The sequence below is a fragment of the Gossypium hirsutum genome, chromosome D11 (assembly GCF_007990345.1).
Source record: "Gossypium hirsutum isolate 1008001.06 chromosome D11, Gossypium_hirsutum_v2.1, whole genome shotgun sequence".
In the NCBI taxonomy this organism is placed as follows: Eukaryota; Viridiplantae; Streptophyta; class Magnoliopsida; order Malvales; family Malvaceae; genus Gossypium; species Gossypium hirsutum.
Window position 1 is genome coordinate 41978630 of NC_053447.1, and position 21428 is coordinate 42000057.

Sequence of the window (21428 nt, forward strand, 5' to 3'; positions counted from 1 at the left end):
GATATACTATCCAATCTATCCGACTCAATACGAAGCTTTTCACCGTTCTGAAATTTCAACACAATATGCTTTTGTCTATAGTTCACAACAGCATCGTAAAGGGTTAACCAATCCATACCCAGAATCACATCAAACTCATTAAAGGGTAACAACATCAATCTAGCGGGGATTTCGTAACCCTTAATTTTCAGTGGACAAGATCTACATAACTAATTAACTAGAACACACTGACCCAGGGGATTTGTAACTTTAACAGTATACTCAGTGAATTTAATAGGTTTACTCTTTTTGTCTACTAATGTAGTGAATATATATGAATGATTTGATCCAAGATCAATCAATACATATACATTAATATTAAAGAGAGAAAAAGTACCCGCAATAACATCTGGAGTAGTAGCTTCCTCTTGAGCACGGATAGCATAGGCTCTGGCTAGTGTTCTCGCTTCAGACCGTTCATTCATCTCATTGTTCCTTCCTCGATCGAGAGTAGTATTCCTAACGTTTCCATATCGTCTACCCCTCTGAAAAGTTGCTTCAGATTTGTTTGATTGATTTCCAAAATCATTTTGCTTCTTTAGACAGTTACGAAGAAAATGGTCAGTAGACCCACAACAGAAACAAGTTCTTGATTTTGATTGACACTCTCCAAAATGTTTTTTATTGTATTCGTCACACACAGGAACGGTTCTCTCCACATTTCTTACACTTCCGACACTTACCACTGGAGAATTGACTGACTAGAAATTGCTTTGCCTCAGTTTCTCTCTACTAACGAATTCAAAGGCAGTGATCGACTAGTTTCACTTCTAAATTTCTTTGAGGGAGAAGTTTGACCTGACTTGAATGACCCCCTTTTGTTAAATTCTCTAAATTTTAAATTTGACAGTTGTTTGGTTTTACAAATTTCCTCAACTTTCTAAGCCTATTCCGGAAGTTCTACCTATTCCCGTAACTTTAATGTTGCTATAGCCATACAGATCTCATCATTCAACCCATCTTCAAATCTGATACACATTTCTTCCTCATTGGATACGATGTTACGAGCATACTTGCTTAACTGCACCAATTCGTGTTCATACTCAGCTACATTTTGGTTTCCTTGTTTTAACTCGAGAAACTCTTTCTTTTTTTGGTCTATGAACAATTGGCTAACATACTTTTTCTTGAAATCATTCTGAAAGAAATCCCAATTAACCTGATCATCTAATACCATTGTACTCAAAGTATCCAACCTCAAGCAATCTTCGGGGGTGGACAATAACTCCACAAAAACTCTCTTTGTATTCAATAGCCAATACTCAGCTTTAAAGGGATCATTATGTACCGTACCTCTAAACTCTTCAGCTCCATATTTCCAAATCTTGTCTATAGATACTCGTATAACAGTCGCAAGTACAGGGTTTAGAATATTCAGGGGTGCTGAGAGAGGCATGACAAGGGGTGGAGGTGGCGGAGTCGCAAGATTTGCTTGCTTGAATTCTGTGAAGTATTGGTTCATTATTCCAAGAAATACATTTTTCATCTCATCACCAACAGATTGTGGAATAGGTGCACTATTACTTGCTTAGGATTCGAAGCATGAACATTACTTTCAGCTTCATTAACTATAGCTCAATTCCATTCAGCTAACATCTTGAATCTATAAGAAATAAAATGTTAGAACGGATCAGAAGCATCACACTATCATATGGTATATGTGGCATGTAAATACTAAACCTTACTTTGCTACGTTAGTCCTAAAATCGACTAAACCGTAGCTTTGATACCACTAAATATAACACCCTTAACCCGTATCTATTGCCAGAATAGGGTTACAGAGCATTATCCAATAAACATAACCTAAAAACATTCATTTCCAAATGGCTAAGACACACGCCCGTGTCTTAGGCCGTATGGATAAGAAATTGGACAAAATCAAGTCATTTCTTTCACCTATTCCTAACATGTACCTACAATCCATTTACACATATGATCAAGGCACCAAATCATACCAAAGCATGCATAATATAACCAATTCAATAGGCTAAGAATACATCCAACCAATATGCCATAAAGGCACATCAATCACAACCAAGCAAATATACCTAAACTTATGCATAATTAACCGTAATTCCAATATATACATTTAGTGCAATATCATCTCAAAACATACCATAGTTGAGACCATTTAAAGCATAACAACTTAAATAACCTACAAGCCAAAACAAACCACAAGTGTTTACCTTCATACCATTCGAACTAAACCAAAAATATACCTATTTACAATCTTATTAATGTACCTAACAACTTAGTTTAGTATTTTTCTATAATGTACCATTACAACCTATATAGCCAAATATACATGCCACAACCCTTAAGAGTACAAGAACCACCAACATCGATGGATAGTGTGAGATGAATATTTGATCTGTCCAAAATTTAGCAATTACGGTCTACAAAACAATACACAAAAATGTAAGCTTATAGAGCTTAGTAAGAGCATGGTATATCTTTTAAATTAACAACAATTGAATGCGACTCATATTTTACTCAATTTGAAGTTATCGGAGTGTAAACTGAGGCATGTATATGCTATTCAAGGGTACCAAAGTACAAATAAAGGCATGTATGTGCAATTTAAGGGTACCGAAGTACAAATAGGGCACGTATGTGCAATTCAATGGTACCAAAGTACAAACATGGGCACGTATATACAATTCAGGCGTACCGAAGTGCAAACAGGGGATAATTCAATCTAAGCAATTAATTACATAACTATACTGTAAACATACAAGTAGAAATTCAATTACATATAGAAATACTATGAACTTACCTTGACAACTAAAGCGTAAAAGTACGATCAAGCTAATATGTGATTTTTGCCTTTCCTCGGTTTAGATCAGATTGAGATTTATCTTTATCTAAATAAATAATTATATCCAATTAAGTGTTTCAATCAATCTCAAAAATTAAATTCAATCCATAATCTACATTTATACATAATTACAATTTTGCCCCAAATATTTTAACCTTTTTACAATTTAGTCCTTAAACTCGTAAATTGAAATCTAAGGATTTTCATCTCTAGCTCATGCTAGCCAAATTTATTATGAACCCATATCAACTCATAAAAATCATCATTTCATAATTTAACCATGATATTTTATTACTTTTACCAATAAGTCCCTAAATGACATTTTCATCAAGAATCACTTTATAAAACTTGTTTGTTTAACAACAAGGACTCATAATATTTCATTAAAATTCAAAAAAACCATACAAACATGTTCATGGTAAAACCCTAATCCCTTAATAATTTTTCAATTTAGTCCTTGGGCTAGCTTGATTGAGCTACAACGATCCCGAAAACATAAAAATCATTAAAAACGAAATCAAAACACATACACGTAAGCAAAAATGCCATGGCTAAACCCTAACTATTCTCCCTTTATGAAAATTGGTTGAAGATGAAGATAGGAAGATGATATCTCATGTCTTTCTTTTGTTTTTATTATTTTAACCTTATTTACTTAATTACATTTTTAACCTTTAAAAATATTCTTAATTTCAATAAAACCAATCCATGGATGTCCACTAACTATCTCAATGGTCTATTTACCATCTAAGTCCTTTCACTTTAAAGTTTCATAGCTATTTGATACCTTTAACTACTAGAACTCTACTTATGCACCTTTTATGATTTAGTCCTTTTCACTTAATTAAGCATGCAAACATCAAAATTTCTTAACGAAAATTCTATACGACCCTACTAACATACCACAGACATTAAAATAATAATAAAATAAATTTTTACTTGTTAGATTTGTGGTCCCAAAACCATTTTTCTGATTTCACTAAAAAACGAGCTTTACAGTCACGTTTGCAAGCATATGGCAACGATTTATCTCATCAAACTCCTCCCAGCATTTTCTAGCCTCAATTTGAGTGGTTGGAAGGCATTTGTTATCAAGGATTATCTTTAGTTTCTCACAGCTTAGGACAAATTCCTTATGGTTATTTTCATTCAATTAGTTCTCAGTGAGTATATTTAATAAGGGAGTAGTTGCCATTTTTAAACTAAAAATAAAATATTCATTCATTAATATCTTTGTATTCAGTAAATATTTTAAAAAAAATAAAAACTTATGATATGCATTAAGATGATGCATTAAACTTTTAAAACATTTGTAAGTCGTTGCAACGATAATTTGTACACACATTCAATCAAGTCACTTTGGGGAAATCTTGACCAACTAGTAAGAACATGGATTTTCATCCAATTACTATATGAACTTAATCCTTAGGCATTCACACGTACTAATAATCGTTTAATGTTTGGCCATCATTCTAACTTAAGCTTGGTAAGTTACTTAACTAGAAGATCTTAAGTGTATAACCATCAACTCAACACCCATCATTTCATGCACCATAAATGAGTCATCTTAGGACAATCTCACTGAGTAACATGTTGTAACTAGTTTTCCTCTTCGAAGAAAAGTTTATTGTTATATCGCATGATAATACCTATAATAGGGTCATCCAACTATCATACAATTACAAGATTATTCTTCTTACTTTCAAGAAATCTCCTTAGGGAGGTTCACATGACAATCTTACCTTAAGGTAGTTAAATTACCATGTCATCACAAAATACCATTGATGGAGGTTGTAGGTCTTGTTTAGGGACCTTCTCCCGCTCAATCTTTTAAAAACATTTAAGGATTCTAATGTTTGGTTTCAATCATGAATGATCAATATATGCATGACAAGTACATTTGGTATTCTTTCCCTAAACTATATGGCAAGCTTATCATACATATTCATGAACATACATTCGCAGTCAAATAAATATCATCATGCTATCACATATAAAAGCATAAAATTTAAACGACCTTGACCAACCAAATTTTTCATGATTTCATCCTAGAAAAATAATAAAATTACAAAAGTCATCCAAAGCATACTTTTGGTATTCTATTTTGCCACCACGAACTTCTGCTACGATACCAGTTCACGTCACTATTGTCACCATTTTTTTGCCATTATTTTCACATTGTCACCGCTGCCAGCCATTACTTAGTCACCGTCTTAGTTGTCATCAGACTGCCTCAGGCACCGTCAGGTTGCCAATGACCACCGTCATCGATCATCACCGTCGGACCACCAATAGGCTTCGCTATCAAACCACCATTGGTCTATTACCAGTTATGTTGGGTAATGTTTATGTCATCTCGATCAACCTAGATGTGTCTCGGTTCTCTAGGTTTGACCAAAAAATATTGGTTACATGGATTATCTATTTGTTTCTAGCTTACGTAATTTATTCTATAATAATAAAATAAATCTTCTATGGAGATGATAATCCATGTTCTAATTATACATTGTTGAAAATTAATAATCATTACATTCAATTTTCTAGGAGTCACAACTTTGGCAAAATTACTTTATCATATATAATAATAAAATAATAGCATATATTCATTCACATACATATCCCTAAACATGTTGATAATTACAAAAATGTCATATCTTATCAAAATTAATCACATGAAGAAGAGAAAAAATTGATATTGATTTATACTTTAAACATGGCATAATCTGGCTCCGATACCAATTGTTGAAAAAAATCCAGTTTGAAAACGGTTTTCTTACACATCCAAAAAATAAAATTTTGAAAGTTGAGTCGGTTTATGATATTTATATAAATAAAAATTTCCCAAAATAGTACTTGTATTTTTGGCTAGACAAATCCTAGACGTTCCCAGCTTTCAACCGAACAGACTTTTCCACTATTCTCATATCACAAACTGCTTCGAGTGTGGGCTTAAACAATTTCAAATCAAACACAGAACCAGAAATTATTTTCTTCACTCTCAATAAAAGGGTAAATCTCTCTCTTATGGAAACTGGTGGAATTGTTATTCCTAAGAAATAGAATTTATACTTAAAAATAAATTCTGACTATTTTCAAGTAGAATAATGATATCTCAAAAGTTGTGTGTAAGTTATTCTATTTGTAGCCCTATTAGTGTCATCTATTTATAGGGAGACGAAGTGAATCTTAGTTGAATTAGTAGAATACATTTAATGTCTATTTAATAGAAAAACAATCCCCTAGGCTAGGAAAGAGGGGGCTAATAGGGTGTGCTTCCTCTCATAATATTATGATAGGAATTTTTGTCTCTCTTGTATTGGGTCCAATTATACGTGCTTCTTGAATTTTTAACCCAACACTTTATAATTCTATCTAATCCAATACATATTTTTCTATTTTCTAAAATAAATATCTTAAATTAATTTTAATTAATTAATTTCTCAATTAAATAATTTTCTCAACCAAATTCTAATTTTGTTAAAATAATGATAACTTTACCGTAAAAGAATCTATGAAAAAATATATTTAATATTTCTACATTCAACAGATTCACTGTGACCAGTTAATTTCATTTCATTTCTGAAATTCAATTATTTAATTTTTTTAATTAAATAATAATTCAAAAAATCATAAATTAATTTTCTAGATCATTTCCTTTTAGTGAGAAAACCACATTCATTTTTGAATGTTTCTTAGTTCTCCAACTTTACCATTTCTATCCATTTTTGTTAATTTGATTCAACATGTAATTCATTTCTGGTTTCAACAAGCTAGCAGGGGGACCGATTGGACATATGTGATTAGGGCTAAAATGATTTAAAATTAAGTTCTAACTTTTCTCCTATTAATTATAAACTCATGTAGTCAAAAATTCATTCCACTATAGTATTGTGACTAAGCTCTCCCCAACGGTATACCATTACGAAAGCAAGTTGATTAGTGCTCGTCTAATGACCTTGTCATAAGTGTGCTATCCTCATAGAATATACTTAATCTCTTTGGGATAATATCACTCTCCCAATATGATTCTATTTTGTCTCATGGTAACCATTACATCTTCATTCATAAAAAGTCAACTACTATCAAATAGTAATCAAGTCATTCATCAAAAAGATGAACGAACCGTGTGATGTAAGCACAATCATATCTGTTACGATGCAGTTTGACGAAGTCAAGATTAGCCCAAACACAAGGGGCCCAAGTGCAAAATGAAAGATGTCATTCAGGATGGGCCAATTTTAAGGACTTTTAATTAAGTTTTATCTCATTTAATAAGTTGCATTTTTTTTAATTCCATAGATTCTGTTTGCATCATATTTATATAGTTACATACGCATGGAGTAGTTAACATCTTATGTTATTGTTTATTGTATGATCTAAATATGCATGTGTTATTTTGGTATGTTTGAGTCATTGTTCATGAGTCATGTTATATATGTATATAGGTGTGTAGATAGTTTGTTTTATTTATGCGTGTGAATCAAAGTATGGAGTCTAGAGTCAAGGATGGTGACTTAGTCGAATTTTGTGTGATGGAATTATGCTCAATTGATGTCTATTTATATGTGTAGCTGACCATTCATATGGATTCTTGAGTGGCTCTTCAATTCAACCAATGCATGCACAAAGGAAGCATCTAGAATCCTCAAGAACCAACCTTCAATGATGATGCATAAGACTATTTGTATGAAGTGGCGGAATTCATGCATTCATATATGTCATAAATTAAAGAGATACATGGCAATAAGGGGATGCATGGATGGTGGAAACCAAAAGAGCCTAATTTGTCCATTCAGTTGACATTCATGCATGGATATATTCATGAACGTCCAAGGGGGAACTGTTACATAAATTCGGCACATTGAATTTTTAACATGCATGCACTGTAACACCCCTTACCCTAGACCATTTCCAGAGTCGAGCATGAGGCGTTACCTGACTTAACTTAAAAGTTTAGGGCATAAAAATTTACTTTTAAAAGTTATTTCACTATTCATAATAAGGCTGTCCACCTGTGCAACAGCTACTAAATCAATTATAACTTCAGATACCAAACTCGAAATTTAGATCCGTAAATTTCCCTAAAACTAGACTCATATATCTTTTTATCATAAATTTTTCATAATTTTTTGTCTAGCCAATTGGTACAATTTATTAGTTAAAGTCTCCCATATTTCACTGATTGACTGTCCTGACCTCTCGTCACTAAAATTCAATTATCTCACTGTAAAGACTTCATATAGTGTTCTCACTTATTTCTATAGAAAATAGACTCAATAAGGAATCTAGAAATATAAATTTAAACTCATAAATATTTTTTTAAAAGTTTTAATTATTTTTTAAAGTCAGAACAGGGGACTTCAGAATCCATTCTGACCCTATCTCACTAAAATTCAAATATCTCATAATATAAAATTCATTTACCCACACCGTTATTTTTCTATGAAAATAGACTCGATAAGATTTGATTCTATATATCATTCACTCTCTAATTAATTTTATACAATCCTTGGTGATTTTTCAAATTTACGTCACTGCTGCTGCCCTAAAATTGTTTCATTGCAAATTTTTACTCTTTCATGATTTCTAGGTATAAACTATCACCTAGGCATTCATAATACCAAACATATTCTTACTTAGTCATTTTAATAGCTAAACATTATCACATATTTACACATCATCCTTTAGCAATATCATAAGGACATACGTTCGAAATGACTAAGTCCCTATACATGTCATAGCTCAAACATTGATCATCATTAAATACCGAGTTGTTGTTGTTGATAGTGTGAGCATTCTCCGACATCTTTAAGATCCCTGAATTAGCTTTGCAATACTATAAAAGAAGGAAAATAAATGAAGTAAGCATAAAGCTTAGTAAGTTTACAAGCAAATAAATAACAATATTTAACACAAATAAATATACTGAAGTGTCATGATCTCTAATTTCCTCTGTACTTAATCTCTTACTCGTTCACTTACTTGTTTACTTAGATAACTCATGATTATAACTTACTCTTCTCTTGCTGAAATGTTGGTTCTCAATTGATAACATAATATGTTCTTAACTCTTATAACTCACCTGAATTTGCTATTTATGCTTTTACCTGAACTTTCATGGAACATAATTTGTTTACTAGCCCGTTGAGCCACATTGGAATAATAAGGATACTTGGGTCTCTTTTCTGATAATAACATGCCAAAGCCATATCCCAGACATGGTCTTACATGGGATGTTTCTTGTACTGCCAATGCCATATCCCAGATATGGTCTTACATGGGAGTTCTCATATCGGTGCCCATGCCATGTCCCAGACATGGTCTTACGGGGGACCTCTCATCTCGGTGCCAACGCCATGTCCTAGACATGGTCTTACATGGGACCTCTCATCTCAGTGCCAACGCCATGTCCTAGACATGGTCTTACATGGGACCTCTCATAATCTCAATGATGCCAATGCCATGTCCCAGACATGGTCTTACATGGGACCTCTCATAATCTCAATGATGCCAATGCCATGTCCCAGACATGGTCTTACATGGGATCTCTTTACCCAAATGTCATGACATTTGTATCCGATACATTCCTAATGTTTCAACGGGGCTTTTATCACTGATTCTCTATCATCTCATACTTAAGTTAACATTAGATATTTTCATGAAATAAATGCATAATTGCTGAAAAGTAACAACATTAATAATAATTATCAAAATATTTCATTTATTTACTGTAAACTTACCTCGGTACAAAATACGATCAAATCTAGCAATTTAGTCTTCAATATTTTTCTTTCCCCGGTCTAACTCCAGATTTCGTTCTTGTGGATCTATAATAGCATATTTAGTTTATTTAATACTCACATTCATCAAAACAGTCCTTGACTCGAACTTTGGCAAAATTACATTTTTGCTCCTAAACTTTTGCATATTTACACTTTTGTCCCAAAGCTCGGAAATTAAACTTCATCCATTATTCTTATGTTTTATGACATCCTGAACATTTTTCCCTTCTATGGAAACATCAAATTCCCACTCTAACACTTACTTATGAACATTAGGTATTTTTACCGATTATGTCGTTTTACTCGTTTTCACTTAAAATCGCTTAGCAAAAGTTGTTTAACATAATTTCAAGCTTCATATTCTACCATAAAACATCAAAATAAACACATTTCACTTATGGGTATTTTTCCAAAAATAAACCCTAGGTTAAATTATTGCTAGAATAAGCTAAATCAAGTTACCGAGACTCCGAAAACGTAAAGAATATTAAAAACGGGGCTTGGAATCACTTACTATGGAGCTTGGAAGCTAGAAAACCCTAACTATGGCTTCCCCCTTGCTATTTCCATTCGCCATGGAGAAGATGAGCACATTTTGCCATATTTTTCCCTTTTTAATTCTTTTTATTACTAAATTACCAAATTGTCCCTAACTTAAAAATTTCCTATTTCACTTATCTCATGTCCATTTTTGTCTACCAACTTAACCAATGGTCTAATTAACATATAAGGACCTCCAATTTAAAGTTTCATAACAATTGGACACCTCTAACATGTAGAACTCAACTTTAACATTTTTTACAATTTAGTCCTTTTTGACTAAATTGAGTGCCCAAACGTCGAAATTTTCGAATGAAATTTTCACAAAATCATTCCATGAAATCGTAGACCATAAAAATATAAGAAAAATAAATTTTTCCTCATCGAATTTGTGGTCCCGACACCACTGTTCCGACTAGACCCAAAATCAAGATGTTACATGCACAAATGGGAGGATGAATCTACATGATACATTTAACAAATTCATGAACCAGCTAGCCATTAATGTGTCCAATTAATTGAAGGTGCATGATCCATGCAAGATATATGTTCATTCAAGTATTTAAAGGTTTCTTCCAAGTTAAGAATACATGCACGTTTTAAGGAGAAGAATGTGACTATTCGTCTATTCAATGTATCTACCTAGTACATGAGCGAAATTTAATACTAAGTGTGAACTACATTATGGCTGAATGTGACTATTAGGTTATCTAGTCCTATAAATAGTTTGAGTCTTGTCATTTGTAAGGTTAGAACTTTATTAATCAAATTTATACTTTGTGAGATTTTCTCTTCCAGTTCTTAATCGAACTTTCGAACTTATCAAGCCAAAAGGTTTGTAGAAACCATCGATTTGTCTTATCACTCCGTTCCCTATCCCGGTGTGTGGTGACTTCCTTTATACTGAGGTTCTAATGAGTCCGAGTGTTAAACGAGTCTTAACTTTAATATAGCTAAGGTTCTTTAGCTTTAATATAGTCTGAACATTCCACACTCGGGAAATTGCATCATCGTGGCCACGTTTACTTTTCATCTATCATATAATGTCAATCAGAGGATATCATTTACCCATGTCTTCGGCTATGAGTTCTATTACTGTGAATGATGCAACATATTGTAAAAGTTATATACCCAATGCACCAGCTTTTAGTTCCTTATCTATTTGAACTCAGGCTTTTCCTTACATCAAAGCATACGAGTCATGCAGACATAATCCATCATCCACTCAAGATTAAGGTATGCCACACTTTGAATTTCACAAGTGAAAAAATTCATAAACAAATTTAGGATCTATTCTTCTTGGGTCTAGTCTGATATACTATCAGTCTAGTCAATCACATCTATGTTTATATCTTCTAAAAGTCATCCGCTTTGATTCCCAAGATAAAGTATCTCCCCAATTGGACTTGATAGACGTCATATTAGTCTTCCAATCGGTTTGCTCATTTCTGATTAGACTAAGTACATGTTTAGGTTCATCTACTAATATAAGTTATCTTTCCGTATTACGATCCAGCCACGTAATATTGCTTAGTATTAGTTAAACATTAGACAACCGATGAGCTAATATTTGTTTCTATTTTGCTTTACAGTTAAAGCGATAGAGCAGACCAAAATTCTAAGATTGTTTCTTAATGATGATGAAAGGACAATACATACATCATCTACCTTTCCCGAGGTGGAGCAAATGATGTTGATAAGCCTATTACAAAACAATGCTAATATATTTGTATCATTAGCGACAAACATGCCAAGTATTAATCATTCAGTTATCCAGCATTCCTTAAATTTGGATTCTAGTTTTAAACTAGTAAAACAAATGAAAAGGAGATTGGCACACGTCACGATAGAGGCAACCAAATAGGAAGTAAAGAAGTTACTAACAGTGGACTTCATCAGGGATGTAACCTATCTCAATTAGATTTCAAATGTGGTGATGATGCGCACTCACTTCGATAAACGATTGAGTCGTAATGGTTTGCCCAATCGTGAATGGAGTAATATTTGAGGCTTGTCAAAATAGGTTAAGAAAGAAAAGAGATAAAGGCTCAAATTGGTTTTAAAGATGTTATGGGATAGTTTTTAGATTGATGGATGAATGGAAAACCAAGTATTCAAGTTGAACTAACACAATATAAATTAGACCTTACAGAGACAAATCTAGGGGGCCTGGTAAGGGCGCAACCCTCCCTAAAATGGAAAATTGCTATTTAGATCTTTTAAAAAAATTTAAATTTTAAATTAATAAAGGTAAAATTATATTTTGATTTTCTCTAAAATTATAAAAATTTAATTTAATCCTTTAAAAATTATAAAAATATAGACTATAAAAAATTAAAATTTCTCTCAACCCCTAAAAGATTGTTCTGAATACTGTTACTTTATCTTTTATCCTTCTTTCCTTACCCAAAGCTCACAGATTTTTATTCAGTCGAATCGATGGTATGGTAGCTTTAGTTTTAGGAAAAACATTGCCGTAGACTGACAAACCCATGAATCAAACCCATCATATCATCGTTGCAAATTACATAATATATATGGGTTAAGAGTACCTTGAAGTCACTAAACTAACTTACATTATATTTTATCTTTTTTTGTTAAAAAATTTAACTTTTATATGTTAGATTAAAAAGTAAATTAATCTTTTATATTAAAATTTTTATCTAATTATCCTATTAAAAATTAGTGTGACTAATAAAATAATCAAAATATAACACGTAACGTGACACGTGTATTTCATATTGACTTACAAAGACCTATTTTTAATAATATAAATAGATAAAAACTTTAATAAAATAGTAATTTACTCTTTAATAATATATAGCGATTAATTTATTTTTTTAATAAAAAAAATAATATAATCTGAACCCATAATATAAAAATCTTCACGACCCTGCCCCCATCAAAGCAAATTTAAATCAAATTGCCTTCATCATTAAAGTACCTGCAACTGTAAAGAGGCAACGATGACTCCACATACATACATGATACACAGTGTGCTGCTGAGCTATCATCATATGCCCACAGTTGCACCTACTGTATGTATATGTGCTAGTGTAAAAATGGGACTGTATTATTATGGCAGATGGAAAAAAAGCTAAAGCCAAGTGGACTGAAAAAGGGATAGTTGGATAACAAATTAATTAAGTTGTGTATGGATGAAATTGGTGTTTGTTTGAGGCATCCATGAACAAAAATGAAAGCTATGAAAAGACTACTCAACAGCTAGCTTTTCTCAAATTTAAAATGCCAAGTGCAGGACCACTCAAAAGCAAATGCTTTACCGCCGCCATAGTTTTCATAGTTTAATATGCTGTATATGGGAGGAGTAGCTCTATATTAATGGAAGGGATCCTTTATTTAATATATATAAAGGAGCTTTGAACGCAGTTACTTGAGTAGAATAGATATAAACTATCATTTAATCATTATAATTTAATTTAATTTAATTTAAGTTGATGGATAAAAAGCTAAACCAGCCTATAGGGTAAGATTTGATACTTTGTTATGGGAAACTTTTATTTTACAAGCATGATTTAAAATATTATCACATGCCATCCATTTAATCTTTCTTGAGGAAATTTTTTAATATGATGTGAGATTCACAATCAAATATCTTATAAACAATTAGTACACATACTATATTATATAAGTGTGTTGTTATAATATAATTAGAATATTTTAGGAAAACTCAAATTTTCTGTTATTTTATGCAGGAATTACTATAAATGTGTAAGTGGAGGATGCAATGTGAAGAAGAGGATAGAAAGGGACAGAGATGATAAAAGTTGTGTGATAACTACCTACGAAGGTGTTCATAATCATGAGAGCTCATACACGTCTTACTGTAATCAAATGCCTCTTATGGCTCCTAATGCTTGCATTTCCCAACCTTCTCCTTTCTCCTCTTCTTTTTCTACATGAAGCCAAAATATAAAAAGTAAATTACTTATATATACATATATTTATATATACACTTATATTAAGTCATAGACTCAAGTTTGTGTAACGAGTGCTCAACATGGCATCAATTTAGTTAAAAAATTATTAAAATATCTCTTTATATATAAAATAAGTTATATTATTGTGATAGTATTTTTATTTTTATACAAAAATTTATAAATTAATAAAAACTTAATTATAATAAAATTAATTTTATATATTTAATTTTACTATTTCAATTAAAACATAAGTTTTATATAAACTTTAATAAGTTTTTCAACCACACAATGAATGTCTGATGTGACATAATGTAATATATTTTTACATGCTTCTTCTTAATGATATTTCTTAGCATGGCCATCTCAGTAGACACTAATTTTTCCACTATGGTTTTCATTTTTTGGCTGAATTGTTAAATTTGACCCATCGATAAAGGTTACAGGACAATGATCTCTTTTAAGCCCACCTTAGGCACAATTAAAATTGAACTGGATTGTGTCGAGAATGATCTTAATCTGATATTATTTTTGTTATTATAATTTCATATCAGCTTTATCTATATCTATATTATTATTTAAAATTTATATGAATAGTGACCCAATTATTAATTAATAAGTTTTTTTTAATTATTCATCTATGAAAAGTTACAAAATGGTCATATGACTACTCGATTTTTTTCTTTTTTGGTCACTAATTGTTACATGACTAATAGGAAGTTGACATGGTAGCTTTTTAAAATTGGCATGATAACAATTTGAACCCTAAATACTTATACATTGGGCCAATTTAGTCTTGATTTTAAATGAACCCTCAACATTTGCACATTATGCAATTTGATCCTTTTGTAGTTTTGCTTTTCTTTGCGACCCTTTACGTGTGTTTGATTCAATGAAAAAATGAATAACTACATGAAACAAAATGACCCAAATTTTTAAAAATAACCAATTCAATTGCTTGAAAATAAAAAAACACGTTTGGTTAATTCAATCCAATTGTAGGTCTAACAGCTTAAAAAATTTTATTTCTTTTTTAGCTTTGATTTGCTTCATCAATATCAGTCAACTCAAGCTAAAATAAATAAATTAATTATCATAGAGAGATATCAAGTTCTTATTCAAGGAAAGCAATGTATTTGAGGATTGTCTAATTTAATAATAAACAGAATGTTTTTAAAAATATGTTTGCTTTTATTTTTAATTGAAATATTGTGTATTAAATTATATTTTCATGTAAAAATAGGATTATTAGGTGATGTTTAAATAGTGAGGACTAATTTTTAAAAAAATTAAGACTAACTTGACACAACGTATGAACGTTGAGGGCTAAATTAGTTACTATGCATATTTTAAAAATTGTCATGTCATCTTTCCTTTAACTATTTAACAACGGGTACTAAAAACGAAAAAATTGAATAGTTGAGTAATCATTTTTGTATCATCCCAAAAATCGAGGTTAATAGAATCGGGTTTGTGGATTGAGAGAGGGAGAGTGGTCATGCCCTAATTGTTGAGATTATCTATGCGTTTTTAGAAAATAAATGAGATATTGGTTTGTTGGAAACTATTAGTGAAGCGTTCCTTGAAATCCAAGTTCAAATGTCTTCTCTCGTACTATTTTTATTATTTTACAAATTTTGCCTTAAACCCTAGTATGTAATATGCCTTATTTTTAAAATAAATATTGAAAAATCATTTCAAGTATGAGTAATTGGCCTAGTGGTTAAATGAAAAATAAGGAAGCATGAAAATTAGATTAAGGTCCTAAGTTTGAATCTTTTCCCATGTAAAATAATTAAGTTTTACAAAATCCCTTATTTTTTTAATGTGTATGTCGTCCATACCCTTGAACCCTGGGTATAAATACAACTTTTTCTTCTATTTTTCAGCCTTTAAGTCAATTTTTCCCTACCCTAGCCATTCACCCTCTTCCTCTCCTCTTTTCTCCTAAATTTTCTTTCTTTCTTCCCTTATGTGCCATTGCCGAAGCCACAAAGATTCACCATCAATTTCTCTTCTTTTTGCAATGAGTTCTTGCACCATTATTTTCCTCTTCGTGCTGTCATTTTATCATAAAATTTCCAGCCTTAAATCTAAAATTTTAGCAATCAAGATCTACTTCCATTGATACCCCAAAAAAAACTCTATTGCCACCCCTTTCACCTAGCTTGTGTAAGTTCTTGTTTTCTTTCAATTTCTTGATGAATCTTATAAGTTAAAAACCCAAACTTCCAAACTTCCAAATCAACAGTAAAGCCGAAAGGCATTCACGCGTACAATTCGCATCAAACAGTGTAAGAAATCTATCTAGTTTGGATTCGAAAAATAGGTGTAATTGTGACGATTGGGTCAAACCCATAAGTGGGTTTTTAGTGGTTGTTTAAGAGGTGTATTAATTGAGTTTTATACTGATTTTTTTAATTTAATTTAATTTAGGTCCGTTTTAAAGTTTATTAGAGGAACCGCGAGATTCGCTTGTGTGCTGCAAAAGAGCATAAAATAAGGTGTGAGTCCTAAACTAACTAACTTGATTGGTAATGATAATTATTATGATTTAATTGGTTATTTAGCTTTCTGGTCGAGCTTGACTTAATTAGCTAGGTAATTAATTTATAAGTGGCTGAATCAGGTACATTTCGGGCCCTAACTATTTGGCATGGTACCAATGTTGCTAGTTTGACTAAATGGTTGAATGTTTGACATTGTCATGAATGTTTGGTAACTTGATGTATGATTGGTTGTATGTATAGCGTGATTATGAATGAAAGCAAGGCTTATGCATGATATATTCGTACAAGTGATTTGTTATGATATGTTTGAAAGACTATTATACACGCACACAAAAATGTTATAAATGTACATGAAATTGTGATTTGTCGAATGATACCATCTTATTGGTAAATTGAAAGTTGGAATATTGATTCCATTCATTGAAAGTATTTGATAATTGAGAGCATGTTGAATATGCCAATTGAACGTAAAAGTATTTATTTATGGCTATGTATGAGATTGTATGACATATTGCATGTGCATTAGGGAGAGTTATTTTTATGGTTGACGGAGAAGTTCCATGGAGTACTAGCGGCATATTAAGTCTACATTTATACGTAGTCAGTGCGCTGCACCTGAAGTACCGAGGGAAAAGGCAATTTATCACATTTTTACTGGTAAAATTTTTCTGCATATTGTTATTGGTGGTTTTAACCACAACGAGCTTAAGCCCATATCATTTTGGAGTTCGGATGATGGGTTATGGGGAACTCGTGGTGTTTAGCGGATGATTGGGGTAGGAACCTTTTTGCATTGTTTCATGCTCATGACATACTCGAATGTTATTGATTTATGCTATGTATTGTATTGTGTTGTATTGAATGGTATCAAAATTAATGATTGTTACTTGAATGAATGATAACCCATGCTCATACATCGTTTGACATCGATTTGATAATGGCTATATAATGATATGAAATTTCAATGATGGTTTTGTGTTATTCTGTTAAGGCTAACATGTTTCATTGTATTTGGTATTTATGTCTGTTTAAATCATTGTTTGACTCACACTAAGCTTTCATAAGCTCTCCCCCCATAGTGTTTAACTTTTCAGGTAAACCTCGAAACTAGGCCCGAACCCAGCATATTACCTTGGACCTCAGATTATTTTTAATAAGTATTATTAAGCCTTTATTGGTTTTGAGTTTGTAATTTTCAATTATTTTTTGTCTGTGGCTTGGTAACTTTTCATTTGGGGAGTTTTGCATGCATGGATTTCTCAAGCATAAAACTGAAAAACACATGATATCTGGCTTAAGTAAAATTTGACATTAATCCCTAATTTTCGTTGCATTACAAAGAAACCATTTTTGAAAAAAAAATCGATAAGGTGACTAGATTTCCAAAATGACATGAAAAATGGTTTTTCCACTGCATTAGTTAACATCAAATTTTTACAAAGTAAAGCGATGAAGAAATTATTTTTCTAAAACAACACTATTAATAATAAAATGAATCTTAACTACAGATGACTTAATAAATGAATGTTTTTTTTACTAGGTCAGAAGTACAACTACGGTTTTTCTCTAAAATGAGTTTATTTAAAGTTAGCTTAGCCATTTTGGTGGCTAATGTAGTCTTCTCAATCTAGGGTTTGGGAGGTTAAAATTTTGTAACTTTTCATAATTGATTGACTATAAAAGATACTTATAGTTAGGTGACTACTAAAGTAGTTTACCCTATTATTTAAGAGTTTGACTGAATTGGTGACACCCATTAACTAGATCCCAATTCAAGTGTGAAATTACCAAAAACCTATTATTTTTATAAAGCAACAAATTCTATTTTGAGGGTATTTTTTTATTTTACATTTTTACATAGAATCTAGAAAAATACTTATAGATGGCTAGATTTAAACTCAAGTCATCATAATTTCTAATGTCTCAACTTTATCATTTCAATCAAAATCACATTCGATTTTTTTTGTCATTATTTATTTGTTACGTAAAATTTTCACCCACGTCATGAATGGCGTCCCATAATCTAATTATGAGAAATGTTGTTTACTAGTATATAAATATATACATATGAAGAATATTTAGTTTCTTGTACACTAAGTTTAACTCTTACCAAAAGAACATATTTTAAAATTACAAAAATGGATGAATGGTTAAGTTGAAAATTTTCTTAGCTCAAAGGGTAACATACTCCCTATAAATAACATGTATATCATTGCATCAATATTAGATGATCTGCTTCAAGAAATCTTGGGCACTTATGTTCTTAAAGAATGAGGATAAGTTTGATCAGGCATGTGACAGTTGAAGTGATTAAGGGTACCTTTTTTTTTCAAGGCCCCTAGCCCTAATGGATACCCTAAAAAGAATTTTCAAGCATTCTAGAATGTAGTGAGTGATCTTAACTTTAGATTCATGTTGACTACTTTTAACTCCACAAGTTTTGCTTTGATTCTTAAAAGTCCCTAATCATAGTCTTGCGATAGATTTTAGCCAAAATTCTTATTGCTTTACAGTGTGCTACAAAAGTCTTCCTTAAAAATTAAACATTTGTTTGCCTAATCTTATTTCAAACTATCAGTGTGCTTTCATGAAGGATAGAAAGTTAGTGGACGATGTTTTTCTAGCTCAGTAGTTGGTTTTCAACAAGATTTTAAACCTATCAAAGAGATGTCCATGGGTCAAATTTAGGCCCAGTTCCAAAATATTTTTTAAGTCCAAACCTATTTTCGAGGCGGTCTGACATGTCCAAAGAACTTGTTTTACTATTCAAAAATTAATAAAAATTTAAAACTATAAATTTTTTAGTTATTTTTTTACATATTTTATAATTAAATTTTAATTTAAAAATATTTTTATTATTTAAATTGAATTCATGTTAGACCGAACCGGCTCAAAGTGCAAAAATCCTTATCCAAGTCCAACCCTTAAATAAGTCTATTTAAGATATGGTAAGGCATAGGCAAGCAAAGGTCGCTTGTGATAAACTTACAAGAGTAAGTTCATTTATTATGTGGTTACCTATACAAAATAGGGTCTCAATGAAAGAGAAAGTAGATTACATGGGGATATTAGGTTGATTCACTACTTATATTGTTACCATTACATGTCTTGCAACCTAGTCCAGATGGCGACCAGGCTAGGAAAACCCAGATAGCTCGACATCCCTCTATCCACTTGATGTCCACAGCTTGCCTTCTCCCACGTCCATAACTCGCCATCCGCCTGATGTCTGCAACTCGCCTTCTCTTGTATACCCACTTCGCTAAGTACCCATCCCACCAGGTAGCTAGCTCACCAAGTACCCTACTTGCCAGGTACCCAACTCACCATGTAGCCAGCTCATTGGATAGCCAGCTTGCCAAGTACCCAACCGACTAGGTAGCCAGCTCGCTGGATAGAGGTTCTCCATTGTTATTTAATGAAATCTATAACTATATATAATTTCAACATACATAGTGTACTGCAGATGTTTGCTTTTAAAATCCTGACATATGGCCCTTTTTTTATGGGTTCGGGGGTGAGGTGATGCAAGAAAAAAGGGGAGTGGCTCTAAATCTCGTTGTCAAAGTTCTAGGTTTATAGAATTTGGAAACCAGATCCAAAACCCAATTAACTTTGTCTTTGGTTGTTGTTGTTGTTGTCATGTATTCCTTCAACATAACAACGTTTTTGTTGCTGCTTCCTTTACTCCCTTCGACACTACTCCTTATGATGGTGCAACATATCCTTGTCTAAAAACAAAAACCAAACATCATTCAGTCATTATCCCTTTCTCACTTTCCTTAAAAAAACTAAGCCATGGTGGGAGATGCACTAGAGTGAATAACTTAAAATACTGAAAATTTAAAAAAATTACCAAATTAGGCCATTTTTTTGAAATATTACGGGACTAGGCTAATTTTACGAAATCGCTTCTAGCTGGAAGCGTTTTAATCTAATTTGTAGAAAAGCTTACAGCTGAAAGCATTTTCCTTATGTTTCATTTTTGTAGGGTTAGGATTTTGTTTTTTTAAAGTAGGGTTAGGGTAAGGATAGGGTTTTATGGATTTTAATGTTTAAGGTTTTGTAGGAATTTTTTATATATTTTAAGTTTAAAGTTTAGGGGATTTTTTTATATTTTTTAAAGTTTTTTACATATTCTTTTTTCTTATAATATTTTGAGATGTAAAGTTAATAATTATTTAATTCAATGTTTAGAAGCATCATATTTACATCCATCTTATATTCGAATTATTTTAATTACAAAATTCAATTCGATTCAAATTCGAAACTCGAACTACTTTGTTTGATTAAATCTTAGTTTTTAATATTTTTTCTTATTTTTTTGAATGCAACTGAGTTTTGGGCGTTATTTACAGTGCATTATTTTCGAACATTCAAATAGGTTCAGCGCATTATTTTTTCCAATGCATTATTTTCGAACATTGAGATCAATTCAGAAAATATATCCCGAGAATCTCAGGATATCTGATGGTTGAGTGGGGAAAAGTTTAGGGTTGAAATTGCTAGAGGAAAAATGCTCCACGTAGGATGCGTTTTCAGTGCACTGTCAGAAAAAAGCGTACCATGTAGACTTAGGTATTGTTGGGGGAGCGTATCATGTATACCTGAGACAACGAACCTAAAACTGTGGGAGTTTTGACACACTTGGTTTTCAATGTGCTCATGCAATTACAGCATGTAGCAATCAACATTTAGATCACATGAGCTTTGTGGACGAAGTGTACAAACTAGAACACATGTATAACGTGTGGAGAAATGTATTCCTACCGGTCCAAGATGAACATATGTGGTCGCCTGC

At 31.8% G+C, this 21428-nt stretch overlaps 1 protein-coding gene across 1 annotated transcript; it reads right to left on the bottom strand.

The window, feature by feature from the left end:
• Positions 1–943: 943 nt before the first annotated feature.
• On the bottom strand, positions 944–1501 carry LOC107947821 (uncharacterized). Its single transcript, XM_016882336.1, has one exon. The coding sequence runs from the start codon at positions 1499–1501 to the stop codon at positions 944–946; it is 558 nt and encodes a 185-aa protein (XP_016737825.1).
• Between the last annotated feature and the right edge of the window lie 19927 nt (positions 1502–21428).

Excerpts from the sequence above, each read along its gene's own strand:
- LOC107947821 (XM_016882336.1), bottom strand. The coding sequence starts at position 1,501 with ATGAACCAATACTTCACAGAATTCAAGCAAGCAAATCTTGCGACTCCG.